General features: G+C 32.5%; 2 protein-coding genes across 3 annotated transcripts; one reads left to right on the forward strand and one right to left on the reverse strand.

The window, feature by feature from the left end:
- Nucleotides 1–406: 406 nt before the first annotated feature.
- Nucleotides 407–4,279, forward strand: LOC102591188 (uncharacterized). 2 transcript variants are annotated; one of them, XM_006342679.2, is made up of 9 exons: nucleotides 407–656; nucleotides 1,728–1,840; nucleotides 2,105–2,277; nucleotides 2,841–2,934; nucleotides 3,170–3,280; nucleotides 3,367–3,456; nucleotides 3,573–3,658; nucleotides 3,760–3,824; nucleotides 3,903–4,279. In XM_006342679.2, the coding sequence occupies exons 1-9, from the start codon at nucleotides 458–460 to the stop codon at nucleotides 4,010–4,012; spliced, it is 1,041 nt and encodes a 346-aa protein (XP_006342741.1). In that variant the 5' UTR covers nucleotides 407–457; the 3' UTR covers nucleotides 4,013–4,279. The 2 variants fall into 2 exon arrangements, with proteins under 2 accessions (XP_006342741.1, XP_015162165.1); XM_015306679.1 differs by having other exon boundaries at nucleotides 1,743–1,840.
- A 13,500-nt stretch (nucleotides 4,280–17,779) lies between these two features.
- Nucleotides 17,780–21,056, reverse strand: LOC102591514 (protein SRG1). Its single transcript, XM_006342680.2, has 4 exons — nucleotides 19,403–21,056; nucleotides 18,944–19,191; nucleotides 18,303–18,633; nucleotides 17,780–18,201 (listed from the first exon to the last, which is right to left on the reverse strand). The coding sequence occupies exons 1-4, from the start codon at nucleotides 19,661–19,663 to the stop codon at nucleotides 17,950–17,952; spliced, it is 1,092 nt and encodes a 363-aa protein (XP_006342742.1). The 5' UTR covers nucleotides 19,664–21,056; the 3' UTR covers nucleotides 17,780–17,949.
- Between the last annotated feature and the right edge of the window lie 1,063 nt (nucleotides 21,057–22,119).

The following is a 22,119-nucleotide window of genomic DNA, read 5'->3' on the forward strand; positions in this document are numbered from 1 at the left end:
GATTATATTTTAAATAATGGCTCTAAAAGTGACAATTAGTGTGCTTAACATCATACTTGCATTCTCCAATTGGATCTTCAAAAATTTCCAACGGGTCATTCGCACAAATGTTTCCATTTTTAGGTTTGATTTTCAATTTTTATCCTTCGAATTTTTAATTAAAAAAAACATTATTAAGAATGTTTTAAATAATACACTTGACTTTTAACGTACAATTATGCTTTACAATTTTAAATATGCACAAATAAATACTTAAATTTATATAAATTTAACACATTCATACTCTCCACGTGACAACGCTTATGACACAAAATTATTATATAGAATATACAAATATGTCTATTATTTAATTTTATATAAATTTAACCGTCTACCCGCCTTCCAAAGTTGTTTATGTATAGGTAGTTTAGTGTACAGAGCATCATCTCCATTTTTTCTCCAGGTTCATTATCCATCCATGGCTACCATAACTGCTGCAACTTCCAGAATTGGAATTCAATGCAACTTCGAACCTCTAAAGCACCACAATTTCAACAGTTGTATCAAATTCTCTCTTTCGATTCCCTCTATTTCAAGCCCTAATTTCTCTTTTCACAAGCTTTCATTACATACAATGCCGGCCAATTCGCTCCGAGCCAACGCTTCCTCTGCTATAGGTATTCTCTCACTCATTCACAAGCGAATTATGTTGGACTATGCTTTAGATTTATAGTTTCGCTGATTAATTGCTGTAACTGGCTCGACTGCGATTTTCATTTTTTGTAACTTTGAGTTATTAGAAATTTAGCTACATATGTGCTTGTAGAGACAATCGCTGAAAGTCCTGTACTATGGCTAGATTGTTAGTTAATTAAGCTTAAATTTTACGAAATAGCTTATTGATGGGTGATTCTACCTTCAAATAAGGGCTAACTTGACAGATGAAATGTTCCCTGTCGATTTCCAAGACTCGAAATGTCACTGTGGGAACAACTCTGCCATTGTGGGAAGGGTCCCTAATGAGTGAAATTGGGTTTATTTGCATATGCACTTGCGGTTGTCATTGTATAACTGGAGTCTTGAGGTGCCAAAGAGATTATGCTACATATGCAGTAGCGGTCGTCTTAGTATAAATTTGAGGATGTGCCATAGAGATTATGCCAGATTTGCATTCATTAGCTGTCAAAATTTGGAACCGTTCATTTGACAAGAAGATTTCTTGGTTAATTGGATCACAATATGGTGGATTATATGTATATTAACTTAGTTATGCTGTGAGGAATTTCTTTGATTGTGCTAATTTCAATATCCAACTACTCATGAATTAAGTCCCATAATTCCAATGTTGACACACAGCCAATAGTCTCTAAAATGTATGACACTGTTTCATTTCAATGCTACTTACACAACTTTGAACAGTTCAAAATGTAAACTTTAACTGTGCTGACTCTACCAAGCTAACTGTTCAAGCATTACATCAGTATTTTCATTCACCTTCTATTGTTATCTTTCTCAAAAAAATATTTCTGTTCACTTTCACTAAGATAACAAAAAAAAATGAAAATACATCTTAAATCACATGTCTAATCTAATAGTGTTATATTAAATGGGACGGAGGGGGTAATTGTTAGCAATAGGTGGCAAATCGATGTGGAAGAATACATACTGTTTTACTCTTTAGATATACATCTTCCTGAAGTTCAATTGTCAAGTTTCATTCTTTTAGTCTTACTTATTGGTTCCTGAAGACGCTCCAAGTGAAGAATTGGAGGCTTCTTCAAGGAGGGGCATTGGAGCAAACGACTTGTTAATTGTAGGACCTGGAGTTCTTGGGCGTTTAGTGGCTGAAAGATGGAGAGAGGTACACATCCTGAACTAATGATCATATGATTTCTTTGAGAAGTAGGAACCATCCTACCTTGAACCTAATTTAAAATATACATGCACTTTTTATAAAAAAATCAGGTTTATTGAGGAAATGTTTGATGTTCATTTTCTGAATCGATATTAGTTGTATGAGTTTTTGGCTTACTAATTGTGACAGACTGGTGGATTTCTGCTACACTTAGTGGAGTATGCATCATAGTTGAGACTGCTAAGAGTTTTGGACCCTTTAATGTGGCAGGAATACCCAGGCTGTCAGATTTTTGGGCAGACAATGACCACTGATCACCATGATGAACTTATTAAAATGGGAATTAGTCCATCTTCAAGAGAGACCAAGTTTACGTCTAAGTTCCCTTATGTTATATACTGTGCTCCTCCATCCCGAACTGAAGACTACCCTGGTGATGTTAGGTAAGCTCGGCAGTTCTTGCAGTAGCTATCTCCTCTCAACTATCTGTAGAAGCATTCTTCGATATTTAGTTTCAAATATTTCGGGGCTCATTAGGCATGGTGCATGGTGTGTCAGTTCTTCGGGAACAAGAACATCATGATGGGAAATTTCTGTTAATATCTCATATAGAGAGCACAAATGCTTTTAAACAGTTGTGCAGTAATAAGCAAAATATTTGCTTGTTTAGTAAAAGTGTAAAACTATTGTTTTGTTGTGAAATAGTCCCTCCTTTCCTGCTGATGTATGGTTGCTGCTAGCATCCTAGCTAGTCAGTAGCAGTAAATGCATGAGTATTATATGGGATGGTCAGACCATTTTTCTGATTCGGTTCTGCTAATCTGGGCAGTAATTGTCAACAGCAAATGTAGGTTTAATGATTCCAAACATTGTTATTGTTTGTCAGCATTGTTTTTCTTCAGATTTTCTGTGCTGACACTGATCATATTGATACTTTAATTTGGTTAAAACTACAAAACTCAGTGCCACTGTAAATTATTTTCTATTTCACACATCCAATGAGCAGGGATGCTGCATTAAAGTGGAGTGGTGAAGGCTCTTTCCTATTTACCTCAAGCTCTGCACCATATGACTGCTCTGATAATGGATCAGTAGATGAGGTGTGATATCCTGCATAAACATTATACTGCTGGTAACAGTTCCTTATTCTGATTAATTCCTCGTGAAGGGGTTTTTTAGCCTTGCCAATTAAAGACATAGGCTTTGGAAACTGGCTTTTCTGAAGGAAATTACTGAAGTTTAACTAATGAAGTTTCATCCTTAAGAGAATTCTTCATGTATTTTAATAAGGATGTCTGAGTTTTCATTAAACCTTTTTGGTTGTCAAATGTGTAGGATGGTCCCATAGTCCCAATTGGAAGGAGCCCAAGGACTGATATACTTCTCAAGGCAGAAGAAGTAGTGCTGGAGTTTGGTGGTTGTGTTGTTAGATTGGCGGGTCTTTATATATCCTTGGATACAGATCAAAGATCTAGAGTTCTTTTTATGTAGCCTTTAGATCTTCATTTTTTATTTACCTTAACCAGTAACACAAGGAAGACAGAGGTGCACACACATATTGGTTACATAAAGGAACTTTGGATATTCGCCCTGATCACATCCTCAATCTTATCCATTATGAGGTGACTGCACATCGATGCTTTTATCATGCTTAGTTTAGAGGTTACCCTTCATTCTTCTTCATGTGTCTACACTCTACAGTTGTGTCGGTGATATTTTGGTTTGTGTTTTCTTACAGGATGCTGCCTCCTTGTCAGTGACCATTTTGAAGAAGAGGGTCCGCAGTCGGATTTTTTTGGGTTGTGACAACCACCCCTTATCCAGGTCATCTCCAATCTACATGCTTGTTAACTTTTCTGGCTCAAAGTAGAAACTGTCTGCCCCATGTTGCCCTTAATTGTTGTATTATCTTGTGCCAATAACAGGCAGGAACTAATGGACTTGGTCAATAAAAGTGGAAAGTTTGAGAAAAAGTTTGAGGGTTTTACCGGTAAGTGACTTCTTTCGAAATCCTTTAGCCACTGGTTTAAAGAATCACGCTACAATAGTCATTAATTCCTTCTTTCAGGAACTAGTGGCCCTCTAGGGAAGAAGTTGAACAATTCAAAAACTCGTGCTGAACTAGGATGGGAGCCTAAATATCCAAGCTTCGCTCAGTTCCTTGGAGTTTCAGATTAAATTGCTGCAGGAACTCTATTCTTTTGAATTATTGAAGAAATGCAGGTGAACTATTTTCACAGAGTAGTCTTTTAATGCGGCATATTCTGATCAGTGTTTTTGTGCACTTAATTGCACCATGTTGTGCAGATATTGTGTGTGTAACATAATTATGAGTTTTGGTTTGTGTACTGTTTCCACTGTAATTTGTTGTTAGGAAAGTTTGGTTGTGTTTGTCAATTACTACTGCGATGTTCACACTATTGGATTAAGGTGACATTCTTGAAATGTTGGGTTTTTAGTTAGAAAAATCTTTATTAGTTTCCTCATTCTTAAAAATGAAAGAAGCAAATGATCAAATAGAGGAAGTTATTCGTGAAGATTTTCAAGACATAACAATTAAAAAGGCCTTCAGAAGGAGCTTAGATACTTGAAAAAAGATAATCACGAAGAGATCTCAATAAGTTATGTCTTCACGTATAGAAAAAAAGTTGGAATCGAAAAATGTTGTTCGTTTTCATATAACATTGCTATTGAAGTAATGCAACAAGACGCGGATCTTGAGCCAAAGTCTGTTGATGAATGTTAGATTAAAGAAATAATTGAAACTATCCTGGCGAATATGGTACATTAGTGAGATTTTGTTATAAAAAAAAGAGACCATATTTACCTTGTTTTGTAAGAAGGTATGAATGTGAATTTGTCAAAATAACTATTTATGTTGATTATTTATATTTATTTTTGAAACTTCTAAAAAAAATACTTAAAAAATAGTTGAACATTTGAGAAAGAATTTAAAATGAACGATTTTGAATATATAAAATTTTATGTTTGTCTTATAGATTGAACATTCAAAGAATCAAATATTTGTCTATCTCATGTACGTAAAAGATTCTAAAGAGCACCTCTAAATTTAGCACGAATTATTAGTTTCATTTTTGAACTATTAACAACCTTAAAAACACCTCTTTATTTGACTAACTGAACTTAGATACATCTCTGATTTTGTAACATGAACGAAATACACCCGTATATTCTCGCCAAGTTTATGGGTATCTCCATCATTTCTCTTGACTTTTTATTAAAAGTCTTATGCTCCTACGAGAATTTGAGATCACTTGCTATGTCATGTGGCATATCAGACCAGTGGTGTATCTAAGTTTGGTTAACCAGTAGAGGTTTTTTTTTGAAGTTGTCAATAGTTCGAAAACAAAACTAATAATTTATGCCAAGTTCAATAGTGTTTTCAATACTTCTCTCGATATTCTTTTAAAGTGTTTTTTACATGAATATAGCATATTCTCATTGACCACTCCAATAATTATGAGATCACTTGATATAAATAGAAAGATCAATTTCAACTTAAGAAAGCAATGAAAAGTTCTTTGGCAATGGAACTCCATATTGGACACTTACTTATACATCCTACATACCTTCCATTACATGTATCATCATTTTGATCTCTTTTTATATATACATTCGAAAATTCTAAGAAATATGATTTTATTTTAAGTTTGTACTAACCCTCACAATTGAATAATTATCATTTGAATAATCTGACATTGAGCTATGAGTGTTACATTTTTTAAGCAACTATATAGGTATGCCAAATATGAAGTTTTAATGAATAATTAACAAGCATAATGCAAGAATCAGATGCAAAATATGTCTTAAAAAGAATTATGTCAAATAACTACTGAAGAAAAATGTCCTTAAAGAGTCTACTCAAAGAGTGTAAGTGAAAAATTACAAAATAACAGAATTATAAGATTACAATTGAAAATAAAAATACAGAAATAAATCTCTTCAGGCTGAGGCGCGAATATCTCGCTTTCTTTAAGGAGATTCAAGCCCACTGCAACACATGTTTTCACCGGTCCAGCAGTAGTTCTTCTTGACTTGTCCCTTCAGGATACAACAGTCTAATCACAATATATAACTCAACAACTCTGGACAAGAGTTGAGTCCAAAGCTCCACAACAAGAACACCTCCCTTCAACTAATAAGAACTCTCTTTTTGACAAACTTTTATGCACTCTATATTTTTCTTATATATGTTGTGTGTTTCAAACCAAATGAAGACCATCACTATTTATACTAGAAGAAGTGTTCCTAGCAATGAATAGGAAGATACATGGTGTAGTAAATAGTGAAGATAATTGCCTTAGGAGTTAAATATGTTACAAGGTATAATGGAGGAATAAAGAGTAAGAAGTAAATGGGATAAGAGGCTAACAGCCACCAACGCCTTGCACCTGCTGCAGTTGCACCAAGGAATCAGTAACATATGCAATTACTCTATGGAGTAATGCACCAATTTAATGGTCCAAATGGCAGCAACAAATGCAAAGTCAACCAATGCATTATTCTAATGCAATAATGCAAACGGTCAGTGTGGCAATGCAAAAAAATGCAATATTTCTTTTAATATTAAAATGCCCCTACACTAACAAAGAGCTTGATTATAAAAGTACACTGCAAAAAAAAAAACCAATCTTAAATAATCGATCTCACAAAATTGAATTAAACTGATCTCATGAGGTTTGTTTTTAAATACTTTTTTAACTAAACAGACCTTCGGAGGTCACTTTATCAGCGTTAAAAATCAAGAAAATAGAAATCGACCTCTTGAAGTCAATTTCTTTAAAATAAATAGTCAAAAATTGAGGAAAATATCTATTAATTAAAGTAGATTATGATTTTTGACAACTAAAAGTGAAGATTTTTCCACGTAAAATCATTATATTGATTAATATTCTATATTTACTTTTTAATTATTTAGAAAAAAATACTTATTCCTCATTTCATAAGTGGCAACATAAAATATCATACACAACTTGATAACTTTAAATTATGAATGAATTCAATTCAACCTACTACTAATGAAACTAATCATCATGATATATAATAAGGTAAAAAAAGATGCACCCACTAAACATAAAATATAATTTTCTATACGTCTCTTTTCTATGCCGTGCACATTTAACATGTTAACTTGTTGAACCGACCATCATTTAATAATACAAAAAAGGACATCAATAACGATTATCGGTGTTTTAAGGCGGGGCATGAGTCGAGACGTTTTATGCGGTACGGGTCGAGACGTAAGCTCCGAGACACAAGGCGTAACTCTTATGAATCTACGGGGTGTAGTCTCAATGTATATTCAATTTATAATTTTATTACTAAAAGAAAATAAAAGTAAAAGTAAAACTTTCAATTATTTTACAAATAAATCTTATTAAATAGCCTATAATATTTTTTTAAAAATATTATGATTTTTATTTTAGAAAGATATTAATCACAAAATAATGAAGAAAAAAAGTATTACAATTACTATTTGAGAGATATCATTACACCAATAATAAAAATATGATTTAAAGCAAAAAAGGTTCAAAAAAAAATGCCTAGAGCATACGTTTTTACCCCCAGGACTTACGTTTTTACGCTTGGAGCTTACGCCCCAAATTCTAGGACTTACGCCTTACATTTGCGCCCTGGTGCGTTTTTGGTACACTCTGCCTTGAGACTCGCCCCAAAAAACGTTTTTGAAAACACTGACGATTACGGTGGAGTGGTAGTTAAGCATGTGAAAAGGCTTTTTTGCACGCGGGAACCTTCCTCCGGTCTTGCAGCTTTGATGCTCAGTTCTGTTATCCCGCACACTCACTTTAGTACTTTTTCATCCTTAACTAGAGTTCTCGCATTCGAGTCTCCCTGAATATGAAAGCTCACATCCTGAATCATAATTTAGTCAGACTTCAATATAGATATCAAGCACCTGAATATGAAAGCTCCTTTGTTAAGGATAACATCCTGACGTGAATTATAATTTAGTCAAACTTCAATATAAATATTGAACACCGGATAAAAAGATATAGAAGAAAAGACAACAAGTGCTATCTCAAGATTTTTTCCATGCTCATAAATGAGCATTGAAATAAGTGGGGGAAGCAATAAAAATAGAAAGAAAAAAAAAGATACATTAAGTTGAGTTGCAAAAACGACGGCTCTCTTCACATACCAAAACATCAAGCAAAACAATTATTGTCTTCATTCGTTCATGTCTACTTTTAATTCCTTAATTAATTCAAAAGAATTGGTTAACTTAATTATTGAGCAATTTATAGGCACTTGTCAACTTATATTAGCTTTTGATTTGTTAATCATGATTAGTAGGGGTCCATTATTTGCTGAGATCATAAGACACTCTTGATTCTTGAAATTTGCACAATAACTAGTGGTTATTAGAGAATGAATTATATTATATAGTTTAGGTTGAAAGATCCACTCCCCTCTAAATTAGGTCATAGAGATTCTACTTTTTTATTTATTTAATTATTAGTTTATAATTATTTAGTTGTGTGTTGTGACGTAGTTTTTTTTTTATATATAAAAAGATAATCTAATAAACAGTGGTTATTAGAGAATGAATTATAATTTTCACTTGTTCTTTAGACAAATGTCAATGATGTGGTACAAAGAGAAATCTAACTTGCGTAACCATTGAAGATTATAATGAAATAGTAAGTATCCCTTTTATTTTTAATTAATATTTTAGATTTGAGCTCTAGGAATAGAGTCTTTGGCGGAGAGCATTTTATTTCCAAAATGAGACTTTCGGGTTGAATTAGGATTATGAACATCCAATACCGAAAAATAAAACAAAAAAGATCTAACATGCACTATAATATTAGCAAAAGGAAACTCTATTCTATTTTGTTGAAATAGAAAAGAAGTACTTTTTATTTATTTTTACTTTGAAGTTTAACTAAATTCAAACTCATATAAAAAAATCTCTGTCAAATCCTAGCGTAGATAAATGCTATCTGACTTAAATGATCGAATTAATTCTTTCATTTTGTTGAACTCGAAATGGAGGCTCTTTTTGTCAAGAGGAGAAGATAAAGTCTTTTGGCAATAGAAGACAATATTACTAATTATTTCTTCAGTCATTTTGTGTTCAAATTCTATATCGACAAGATGTTATTGAATACTTCTGATCAATAGAACAGGAAGAAGAGATAGTAAAAAGTTATGTATGATAAGCTTGATGAGCCAATTATTTCCAAGATCTAATTTCATTTTGTTCCTATCTACTGGATTATTCTTTTTACTTTTTTTTTCCTATCTTTTTGCTTGTAGCTTTCTATTCTTTCAATTTTCAATTTGACTCTCTTGAATTCTATTGACGCTTTCTCGAAAGACGGGCTTTATCTCTCATGATAATGATATTTTCCTAACACAAAAGAAACAAAATACTACTTAAAAGTGAATTGGAGAGTAGTTGGGGTATATTAATGTCATCAAAGTCATAAAGTCTAATTAAGGGTTCCAACCATTGTGTGGGGGTCCCCTTTAGCCACTCTCTTATGTAATTTTAGTGTAGTCATGAATTGTCCCTCCTATACTTATGCTTGAGATGTGGGGGTCCCCAAATCTAATCAAATACAAAAAGAAAAAGATGTGTTGGAGTTCTTATCTCCCAAAATTAGAAAAGTGTAATGAAAGATAGTGATAGTATAAATATAGAAAAAAAGTATCAGGGCAAATTACCTCTTTTCTTTTCTCTTTTCATAAATAAATTGATCATGAATAATGGTAAGTGTTGTAAAACTTAAGAACAAAAGAACAATATAAAGATGAACACAGGAATAATATAAGACAAGATGAATAATATAAGATAACTTTCTTTCTTTCAAGTGTTCATCAAATTTTCAAGTGTGTACAATATGAACCCTTATGCCTCTATTTATAGTGTAACATAGAGGCATACAAAAGGTTAGTCATAAACATGACATTAAACATGAATATAATGGAGGAGGTTATGGAGGTGAAAGGTTACAAGAATAATGATCATAAAGGTGGTGGTTATCTTCATAATGGAGGAGGTTATGTAGTAACTTCTTGGTGTAGTGGACATCCACACTATATTATTTTATAACACTCCCCCTTGGATGTCCATAGATAATATGCCTCATTAAAACCTTACTAGGAAAAAACCCTGTGGGAAAAAATCCTAGTGAAGGAAAAAGAGTACACATATCTTTTAATACGCTTTGAATGTTGCCTCGTTAAAACCTTACCAGGAAAATCCAATTGGGATAAAACCATGGTTAAGGAAAAGAGTACAACACGTATTTTTCTCCCCCTGATAAAAACTGATAGCTCGGAGACGATGCATTCCAATCTTATATCACAACTTCTTAAATATTGATGTTGACAATCCATAGTGAATAAGTTTACAAGATTATCACTTGAACGAGTTTTTTAAACGTCTATCTCACCATTTTGTTGAAGATCATGTGTGAAAAAGAATTTTGGTGAAATATGCTTTGGCCGGTCACCTTTGATTGTATCCTCCTTTCAATTGAGCTATATATTATTTTCGTATATGTTTGCTAGAATATTCCTTTCCAAAGGAAAATCATATACTTCCTGAATATGATAGGTCATGATTCCAACCAAACACACTCCCGACTTACTTCATAATCAATGTTATTTTTACATGATTTGAAGCGAGCTATATATTATTTTCGTATATGTTGGCTAGAATATTCCTTTCCAAAGGAAAATCATATACTTCCTGAATACGATAGGTCATGATTCCAACCAAACACACTCCCGACTTACTTCATAATCAATGTTATTTTTACATGATTTTTACTAGTGTTTGATTCTTTGAATGCCAAGATATTGTTGCGCTTCCATATGTAAACAAATAGCCCATTTGTGATCAAGCTTTATGCAGATCAAATAAATATTATGCATCTATATAATCGAATAGTTTCTGACTCGGAGATTGATCATTACAATTTTATTGAAGCTCATCTTTTCTTCTCAAAGAAAATCACACATCTTCTATGTGTTGAGTCACTTGATTTGTTAGTTTCTTGGCATAACTTGAATGATAATATGACAATCCCTTCACATAACTTTCGTTCTGTATATCAAATAATCTTCTAATATTTGCATATCCAACAATTTGTAAGTGCACCAATTGCACTAATACATTACATTTTAAATCATTTTCATGAGGTCGAAAATATTCTTTCTTTGTGCTAAGCAATCTCAGAACTATGGGGTACTCAATGAAATTATTTTAAGACCTTTTAAATCCTTCAAGAATTTTCATAAAACCTTCATCGTCTAGTTAGACATGATAATCATTCATTATACATATTCAAGTATTTTATCTGTTGTTAGACTAAAATAAGTCTCATTGCATCCACCACCGGAGAATATATCTCCATTTAATAATGTCAGGACTTTTGCGAAAACCTTTTATGCCCGAGGCACAAATCGTACTTTATATCTTACGGTTATACTTTCGCACAATGATTCATTTGTACCCCACTGACATATATTTTGATCTATGAACTATAAGTTCAAAAACATCACTTTTCTAAGTGAAACAAAATATACTTGAATAGTAAATTTTATTTGCCCAATTATTTATTTGTCCACATTATATAACAGATTTGATTTCAAGATCCTCATAATCGTTTATATCATTGAGTGCTACTTCATATCAAAGATACCGTCGACGTTCATTTGACTCGATTTCAATACGACATAATTGTCGAGATCTCTTCATTTTCAATATTTTTCAGGTACCTGAACCTTTCCCAAGGTTTTATGAAGTATTATGTCATATGCTCTTTTAAAGCACTTGCCTCATTATCATGACCATTTTGATAATTTGCTCCTCTCCTTCCTCAAGGAGTTTTACATTTGGAATCGACTGGTCTATCACGTTTTTAACGTACCATAGACTTTGTCCTTCTAGGACCATTTATTAAAGCATTTGCAGTTAATTAAAATATTGGGTCAGCAAATACATCTGACAAATTATTTGCAAACGAATTATATCTTGAACTTCAAGTTCATATTTTTTTAACGAGGATCTAGATAATTCACCCCACACATAATTTTCAGCTGCTAATCATATCTCCCCTAATGTTACAAAATCTAACATTTAACCCCAACCTCACTTGGGGATCCATCTTTGTGCGTGGTGGAGCAATAAAATCATATGTGCACACATCAAATTTTTAGATGAAGATTATTTGGTTCCTGACCCTGAACCAATTGTGATGGGAGAACCTTGTTGGTTTGATGCGTGCATGTTAAATAAACTCATCTCATACCAAATTTTATTTGGGAGATTTATTTTCATAATCAATGGTCTAGCTATAATTGGAGGCATACAATTTCTGCTAAACCAACCAACATTATCAACATAATTTTATAGTTTGAAACTGTGCTCTTAATTTAACAATTTGAGCAAACAACCTTACAAAAATCAATTTGTAACTTGATACAAATGCACATGTGACCATACTATAGATGCATCTATTAAATCATAATAGTAAGTGGTCCACATGGCAGGTGAACGGGACCATATTCACCTTTTTATATGTTCCAAATAATTTCAGGAGATACAATCCCAACCTTAGTTGGTACAGTGATCATTTTATCACGAGAACAAACAACACGAGATAATTCTTGAAGAATCTTTTATTTCTTCAAACATATAGCCACGTGAATTCTCAACTTCTTTTGCATCACATTTGAATCGGAATGGCCAACCGGTTATGCCAACTAATATTTATTCTAGTAAACTTCTAGTTTACTTTTGCATGTGATTCCTTCATCATGCTCATAATTTTATTCAACAAACAAGAGAAAGGCGGGTAACCTTTTATGTAAATATTCATAACCCGCTTTGATTATAGTAATCTGAAAATATTTAATCTTTCAATAATTTACAGTCTCAACATAATAATTTTTTTTTTTCAATTCCTCCGAAACTTAAAAAGTTTCTTTTGAAACTTACTACAATTTCAATATTATGAACAATTTCATTCCGAATAGTAACGAATTAGCTCTTTCAGAACTCTCAATTAATTTTGTGTACTACCATAAATTTCACAACACCATTTTTATGGTGACCATCTCCTTCAAGGAGAAAATTATTATTATTGTCATGGTTAAAATTATTACATGCAGGACTTATTTCTTGACAACCAATGAGAAATTTGTGTTGCCACACAACAACATATATTTAAAAAAGATTTATTTCTTTCTTTTGTCCTCCAATAGTTCATAATAAAACATACCACAATATTTATGTAGTACTCAAAGTATATGACCAAAATGACCATTTATGTCAAATATTTCCTTTCAATCTCTCAAACCTCCTGCAAAGGTGAGATGTGACATTCATCCAACAATACATGAACATGTTATTATCCATACAAACACAAGTCACATTTTCTTCAAGAAATGGACCATAACCATTTGTACATGCTCCACAAGTTTTTATTAGAAACTCATTGTCATGCTTTGGCATTGTTAAATTTATGTGACTCACCTCAACATCACTTTAAGAGGTCAAATGTACCAATTGTACTACCACTTTGTATTCCTTTATTTTGATGGAGGATTTTATAAAAACTTTTCAAATTGGGTTGCACCAACAACAATGTGCCCAATAACTTCTCATACCACTTTGATGGATAAAAATTACCTTTAACAATTACCTTCACATTTGAAGGACCATCTTAAGAAATAATGTGTCCAATAACCTTTTATACCACTTTTAATGGACAAAATTACCTTCACATTTGAAGGAACATCTTAAGAACCCATAATGTTCTTCCTTTTAATTACCACAATGATGACCATTAACATTTTACCACACCCATATTCATACATTCAACCACTTGTCATTTTTCAGACATATTATGCACTGCTACCACATTCACATAAGAGAATGGAGCAAATCAATTGGACAAGTTTCATGACTTTTATCAAGAGCATATTAATTTACTCAGTCATCATTACATCGTCATTATATAACGTTGGGACTTGAACCCAACGTCTTACCCATAAGAAGGCATTTTAGGTCATTATTTGTTGAGACCCAGCCCAACATTTTATTATCATGATGCACCGGGACTCTCACCCGATGTATTATCCTCTTGGTGCGATAGGACTTGAATCCTTCGTCTTACCCTCAATCAATGACATAATAAGCCAAATAAAATAGGACTCACCATTGAGCCTTAAAAAAATAGTCACTTTATGATTAACATGCACAAATAAATATAGAACAAAAGAAACACAATTAAATTATTCTCAACAAAGCATGTACTAATATCTTAAACTTGTCAAAACATAGAGTTACACATAGCAATATATTATATTATGTTTGGTGCACAATAATTAAGCTAGTGAATTACCGTTATAGATCAAAGAATCAATTGCACACTAAGAAAATAATAATTTTAATTACACTAAAATAAAAATGCTCACTACCACCACCTTTTTTTCAATTTCCATGTGAACCCAAAATATTTCACACACAAAAATAAATAAATTTAAAAGCTTATGTAATAACCAAAACAGTGAGCATAATCATAAATGAAATATAAAATAAGTTTCACATACAAAAGAAAGTATATATAGTCATAAGTGAAAAAAAAATGTACAGTAACAATAATATTAATCATTCACCGTGCTCACAAGTAAAATATAAAATAGATTCCACAATAATTTACCTTGTTCCCGAGAGAAAAATAAACACAATTATTTTACCTTCTTTTATTTACCTTGCTTCAATCCTGCAAAGTGCAATAGTAGAACATTCGTGTTGATAACGTGTTGTAAAACTTAAGAACAAAAGAACAATATAAAGATGAAGACAAGAAGAATATAAGACAAGATGAACAATATAAGATAACTTTCTTTCTTTCAAATGTTCATCAAATCTTCAAGTGTGTACAATATGAACCCTTATGCCTCTATCTATAGTGTAACATAGAGGCATACAAAAAGTTAGTCATAAACATGACATTAAACATGAATATAATGGAGGAGGTTATGGAGGTGAAAGGTTACAAGAATAATGATCATAAAGGTGGAGGTTATGTAGTAAGTAGTGGACATCCACACTATATTATTTTATAACAGTAAGTTTATTATGATAATTTATTAATCTCCAAGAGACATCCCAAAAATGGTTAATAGGTCAATCCTCTTTAAAGTAGAAATAGCGTTCACCGATCATTCATTGATACACATTTCTATATTCTAACTTTAATGTTAATTAACCATTTAGTGGCATACACTTGTACATTCTGATTTTTATTAAACCAGCAAAGCGAAAAGAACATATTAAATTATTGAAACTAGTAATTCACCATGGATACGGCGTAAATTGAAATTGAAAAAAAAAAACATATCGAATAATCATATCAAGCATAAAGCTTATGTTAAAAGACATGTATCATATATTTATCACTTTACGGTACATTGTGCAAGTAATATAAGAATTATTTTATAGATTGTTTTCAAGATGAATGTCACATTCAAAAGAGTCAAGATCTGAAGTTTTTAATTACGAATATATGTTTGGTTTAGATTCCTTGTGAAGATTTCGTTTATCTTTGATGTGGAATATGGCAAAAAAAAATTCCTCTTCTTTTCTTTATTTGGGATGAACTTGTTAGATATGTTGTGGCTAAATTGTACCAAGCCTAACTTGCTTTATTCTCCATACTTTTTAGACCAAAAATGCTAAAATTTCACCCTTCTAGCTCCCTAAATCCTAGTTATGTGTTGATTCAATTTATAAGAATTCAAAAGAAAATAATAGAGAGAAATATTGAAAATATTCCTAGATTCGGCGAGAATTATTAAAACAATCCTTTACTTGACTAACCGAACTTAACTATACACTTCTGATCTTGTAACATGAATGAAATATATCCCTAAATTCTCGCCAAGTTTACAGGTGTTTTCAACACTTCTCTCAATTTTTTATCAAGAGCTCCATGCTCCTATAAGAGTTTGAGACCACTTGTTATGTCATGTGGCAGATCGGGAGTATATCTAAGTTTAGTTAGTCAAGTAGATGAGTGTTTTTAAGACTGTCAATAGTTTGGGACAAAACTAATAAATTATGTCAAATTCAAAAGTGTTTTCAATATTTCTCTAAAAATAGTACCCCCTATGTTTCAATTTATGTGACATTTTTCATTTTTCGAGAGTCAAACAGTTTAAGTTTGGCCGGGAATTTGCGCATGAAATCTTCAAAAAAAAAATTAAATGAAATTTATATATTTGTAAACTAGGTAAAAAGTACTATAAGTCACAATAATTGAAAATTCAAAATATTTAAAAGATATATGAAAATTTATGGTCAAAGATATACTTATTTGAATCTCGAAATGTGAAAAATTCCATATAAATTGAGACAGAGGGAGTAATAGATTTTTCACTTTTTTTTCTCTCTTCACTAGTTGATATCTAATTACACCAACACTATGATATTTATAAGGTATGATATTTAACAGAAAAATGTTTGTATAATAACTAGCAGGATGGTGACACTTAGCTAATTGCTATACCCAACACTTCTTCTTGTTATTAATACTTAAATTAAAGCTTCAACTTTGAACATAGGATTGACCAAAATCTCATGACAACTTGTAGTATATTAGTGCCTAGTGGGATCTTTAATCTTCCTCCACTAGTCATAAAGAAAAGTTGGGACATTTTTTTCCCCTTAAACAATGGAAAGCCAATGGTTTTGTCTATTGAATTTAAGTGATTCTATTGAAAATCATGGGTGGTGGTGCCTTCCTCTCATAATTCTACAATGCTTCTTTCCTCATTAAGAATCTTTGTAGGCAGAATAGTGAAAAAGTGACATTGAAGCTCCCACATAGACGGTAGAGAGTACATGATACTTGTTATCATTACTAAAAATAGATGATTTATAATGTTTGTTATTTTAGAAAATCAAGACATAATTAGTTGTTTGTTTCCACTTTATCCTTATTCATAAAAATGGAGAGATATCGTTAAAAAATGACTCATATATACTCTTCATGGTTACACAAATGACTTACGTATATCATTTTTTTCTCTAATGGAAGTGAAAAAAAATCAATTTTGAATTTAGTTTTTAAATTTTTTATGAAAACAAGACATTCATATAGGGGTATATTTAATCTTTCCCACACGTATTTTTTTGACTTTTTTTATTCAACGTCTAATTTGAATTTATTATTTTGATTGTCAAATTTATTTTTTTATTAACTTTCTTGTAAAATTGTCATATATGCCCTAATTTTTATTTTTTACAAATACAAAAATAAATTACAATACATACGGAAGAAAATAATTTTAAATTTTTTTCTTACTTTTTTCTTTTTTCAATTCACGCTTCTTTTCAAAAAAAAAATCTCATATTTTTACACTAAAGAATTAAAGAAAAAATAAAATAAAATAAGAATAAGAAACATAAATATTGATAATCAAAGAAGTAAAAAAAACATGTGTGGAAAGGATCATATACCCCTACATGAACTCTTTAAGAATTAAAGTCGGGAAAATAAATTTAAAATTATTTTTCAATTCCATTAGATAAAAGAATATATGTGAACCATTTTTATAACAGTAGAGATATATATGAGTCATTTTTATAAAGAAAGAAGTATATATGAACCATTTTTATAACTAGGGGTATATCAACTTTAAATAACTAAGTTGAGAGATATATTAAACCCTTTTTCCGAGAGATATTAATATGATGCAAAAGAGAAAAAGTTCAAATAGAGTGGATAATAAATAATGATAATTTAGTCAAATTATCTTCTAATTAATGTAAATCTTAAGGAGCGTGCAAAATATAACATGACAAATATTTAAGAACGGAGGGAGTAGCTCCTTTTGAAAAGCAATAAGAGGAACAAAAAGACTAAAGTGCACAATTTCCAAACACAAGACCCCACTTTGCTTCCATTATGTTATACTCCAATAAGTATAGGTTATACAAAGAGAGCTTTCCATATTAACAGTACACAAACTGCCCACTGAATTTACAAAAGACATTATTATTATGTCAATAGTCTACATCTTAAGTTAATAGTGTGTCTCTATAGGGATTAGTTGTCATAGATTTTGGCAAACTCTAGAGTTTTTTTCCCTTGAAGTTTGTTTGTTACATAGTGCATGCTGTACTCTCCATGATTGTACCTTTTATACTTGCAAGGGTTATTTTCATCAACCAATTCTGCCAATGGTCCTAACTCAATTTCATAACTTGGTGCATAAAATGTCACAATAGATAGTCTATCTTTTTCTTGATGTGTCACTGCTCTGTGCTCCACACTTTTATATCTCCCATTGGTTAGAACCTGTGGTAAACGAATACAAAGATCAAAGGCTTTATTATTCAGTAGTCATCGCACGTTTAGAAATATAAGCTATTAGCACAATAAACATAACAAGTGCACACCTCAATGGTATCACCAATGTTGATAACAAGTGCATTTGGAATTGGTTGGACAGGTACCCAAACATTGTCTTTAAGTATTTGTAGGCCAACTGAGCTGCTGCATATACCCTGTTGCAACACTGTCAGTGCACTTCCATCTGAGTGGGGACTTAATCCCAAAACAAGATCTGGTCTAGGACATGCTGGATAGTAGTTCATCCTCACTGCTTGTACAGCTACTCCAAACATTTCTTCAAAAATATCCTCATTCAATCCAAGACTCATTGCTATGTACTTTAACAAATTCTTGCATAGTTTCCTTATCTCTCTCGAGTATATGTCCACCGTTTCACTGCAAAAAGAGCGAAAACTGAGCATCTATTCAAGGGTGTGACTAAAATATTCCAATAGATGCACACAACGCTAGTCGCTAGATGATTTCCTAAGACTTTATTTCATTACAGAGTTACTCAGTATCTGTGCTGATGAGAGTATACAATCAGGTGTGCGCAAATTGACCGGACACCACCATAACAAGAAAAATGAACTTTTCTTGTTTAAAACTAGTAGTCAATCTAAGGTGGTCCCTACAAATTTACACTTGCTAATCCGACAGTTGTATTTTTCAATACTTTTTTTCTGTAGCTGAAGTTTAAGGTTACCTGAAATCAAGTGGCTTAGTTGGCCAGAGTTTTGGGTTCCTAATGAAATGAGGTTCCACACCAAGAGCAAACATGTTACACCAGTCAAGTTTTTGATCTTCTGAGAAGACAAAAGCTTGACCATAACCTTGAACTGTTCCAGGAGCCATTGGATATTTCTGTTTCTCCTCTAAAGGTAACATGAAGAACTCCATAGATATTTTCTCCATCTTTTCAAGCAAGTCCAAGTCAATCCCATGGTTAATCACCTATAAACAATGATAAAAAGGAACAAAATTAGAAAGCCTATAGTATTTTGCTATGTTGTTCGGACTCTTCAAAAACGTCATCAGATGCGTGTCGGATCCTTCAAAACTAGTGCATTTTAGGAGGATCCGACACAAGTGCGGCAACATTTTTGGAGAGTCCGAGCAACTTAGGTATTTTGTAATCAGTATGTTGTAAACACAAGTAACATACCTGAAAGAATCCCCACTCTTCACAAGAAGTAGAAAGCTTCATGATTTCATTATGAAAATCCTGGCTATTCGAGATTTTCGACAAATCAACAACAGGAATGTTAAGATTACAGGAAGATGGAGTAGTAGCTGTGGCAAGTTTTGGTCTTTCTATCATGTCTCTTACAAATCTTTCAGGAATAGAAGATGGTTTAATCTTTTTCAGTTCTTGAACATCATCAATGTGACCAACTTTAACAGGAAAACTTGGCACTGGAGCCATTTTCTAACACTACTACAACTTTGTTTTTTTTGGGAAAAATGGAGGCTTTTTCTAGTCTAGATTGTAGAAGTCTATGCTTTGTTAGGCATACAATTCAGAAATATGTCAAGTACTTATAGAGGGTAAGAGTGTGCATCTCTATATTATTGTGTGGGTCCTTAACTGATGCACTTTAATAAATTCTCAGTCATGCAAGTTCCTTAACAGCTCACACACAAATCTATAATTGTTTGCATTTACATCCAATCACCAACCACCAATATGGATCATAACATCAGCATCTTGAGTTTTGAGTACAGTTCTTTCCTAATATAAGAGTTATTTTTGTCTTTTCTTTCTTTCTTAGCTACTTTTTTCTGTAAATATATACAAAAAGTTCTTAAAAACGCATTGCACCTAGGTAAATAAGGAACGAGATGAATATAGAGGCTAAACGAGCATCCCACACACTGGTTTCCCCGATACCATCAGTAATTAAGGAAAAACAACGTAGAAGAGAGCACCTATGTTTGCACCAGTTCCAGAAGAGCAAAGAAAAAAGGGATGATATGTTCATAAGAAACAAAGAAGTGTTTATATTCGTGATGATATAAGCAAGAATACTCATCCGAGCCACAGGAACATGTACATACACCTTGCTGAAAATCTAATGGTGCTACCCGAACAACTTAAATGAAATAGCCATCATTGTTAAGAATAACTAAGAACCAATGAGAATTTGTGCGTAGCTTCTGGTATTTGACATCAAAAAAGAAGGTTGTAATAGGCAAAAAGGACATGTAAGAATTTGGTTTAGCTAGTGGAATAAGAAAGACATGTATCTGTATTCAATATGCAATCAAAGAATTTCTCCCCAAAAGAGAAAAATAATTCATTTTGCTTTCTTTTTCCTCTGCTCGTGCATGGTGTTCAACCAATAGTCTCACAGTCAAGAAGGCTTATACCATTATGCTCACGAGTGTAATCTTAGCTTGAGTCTACCTTCACATACCTCTATTACTATTTAGGAGGCATACATCCTAGAAAAACTACCCACCTAGCAGTATACTGCCTCCAAATGATTGGTGTGACGGTTAGGCATTTCAGACGAAAGAGTGGTCTTTCAAGATTGGTATGTCACCACCTCCAACCTCTCACACATTCGATTAGTTGAGGTTGTCACTGTCATGCTATAAGGTAAGGTCTAGAGGGTCTTACTGTCTAGTCAGCGGTACTCCACATCTTTAAGCAGAACTCAACTTCACCGTGTCCATGTTGAAAACAGCGAGACAATCGTTACACCATTCAGTTCATGACAAGACAAATTAGGCTCCCTATTCCCTACCACTCCAAAAGAAAAAGAAATGTGCTTGGCTGCAAAAGATATCAGTTTGGTAGCTGTCATAATAGTACAATATGGAATGCATCTCTGATGCTATTGTGTAGGACCCTAACTAATAAATTCTCAGTCATGCAAATTCTATATTTTTTAGAAATGTTCACATACAAATGTATAATTGATTGCCTTTCCATCCAATCACCAACCTTCAATATGGATCATAGCATCAGCATCCTGTGTTCTGAATACAATTCTGAGTTGTTTTTGTCCTTTCTTCCCTTTTTTGCTACTTCTTTTAAATATCTTTGGGAAAATTGAATAGTGTATTAGTTTCACTGATCACTCCTCTGTTAAGTTGCATTAAGGGTGAACTCAAACAAATAAGATTTACTTGTCTAAAGATAACTTTTCAAGTTTAACTAACCAAAGTTCACCGGCTTGACTAATCAGAATTAACGTTGTCTACCAAAAGGTTCTCTATTCCCAATACTCGAACCCAAAATATATGTGGAGAGATCCGAACCATCCTATCCAGACCCGCAATGATTGTGGAAAGAATTGTCTAATTTACAATGTCAAGACAAAATATCCACTCCAAAAGAAGTAGAAAATAGTCTTGGCTGCAAAAGAAATCAGTTTGACAGTTGTCAAGGGGTAAAGAACTGGAACTGGATGTAATTGTTGGTACTTGGTAAAAGTCTGATTTTATTGTGTGAGGTCCCTAACTGATGCACTTTAATAAAATTGAGTTTCTGTAATTAGCAAGAAATCTATAATTGCTTAATCCTAGTCCCTACTTGCCTCACTCAAAAAGAAGTAAAAGACAAAGTTGGTAATTACCTCTACATTTACTGATGGGAGGCAGGAGGCAGCAGAAACTGGAATTGAATGTAATACTAGTAGGGGCCATACTGTTATTACAAGTTGATGTCTCCCATTTGTGCAGACCAAATCTAGTGACTGTTTCATCTCCCCCACCCCCCTTTTCTCAAGACACCTTTAACCCATACCAAATTTTGCCCAACTTCAAAAGTAAATGTATCTTTTTAAACATGGTAAGAGTGTAGGGTAAGTGTAGTGGGGTTGGCTTTTTGGAAATGAGGAAGAAAAAGGTGTGTAAAATTGGATTTGAAAGATA

Source organism: Solanum tuberosum, unplaced genomic scaffold, assembly GCF_000226075.1.
Source record: "Solanum tuberosum cultivar DM 1-3 516 R44 unplaced genomic scaffold, SolTub_3.0 scf00035, whole genome shotgun sequence".
Lineage (NCBI taxonomy): Eukaryota > Viridiplantae > Streptophyta > Magnoliopsida > Solanales > Solanaceae > Solanum > Solanum tuberosum.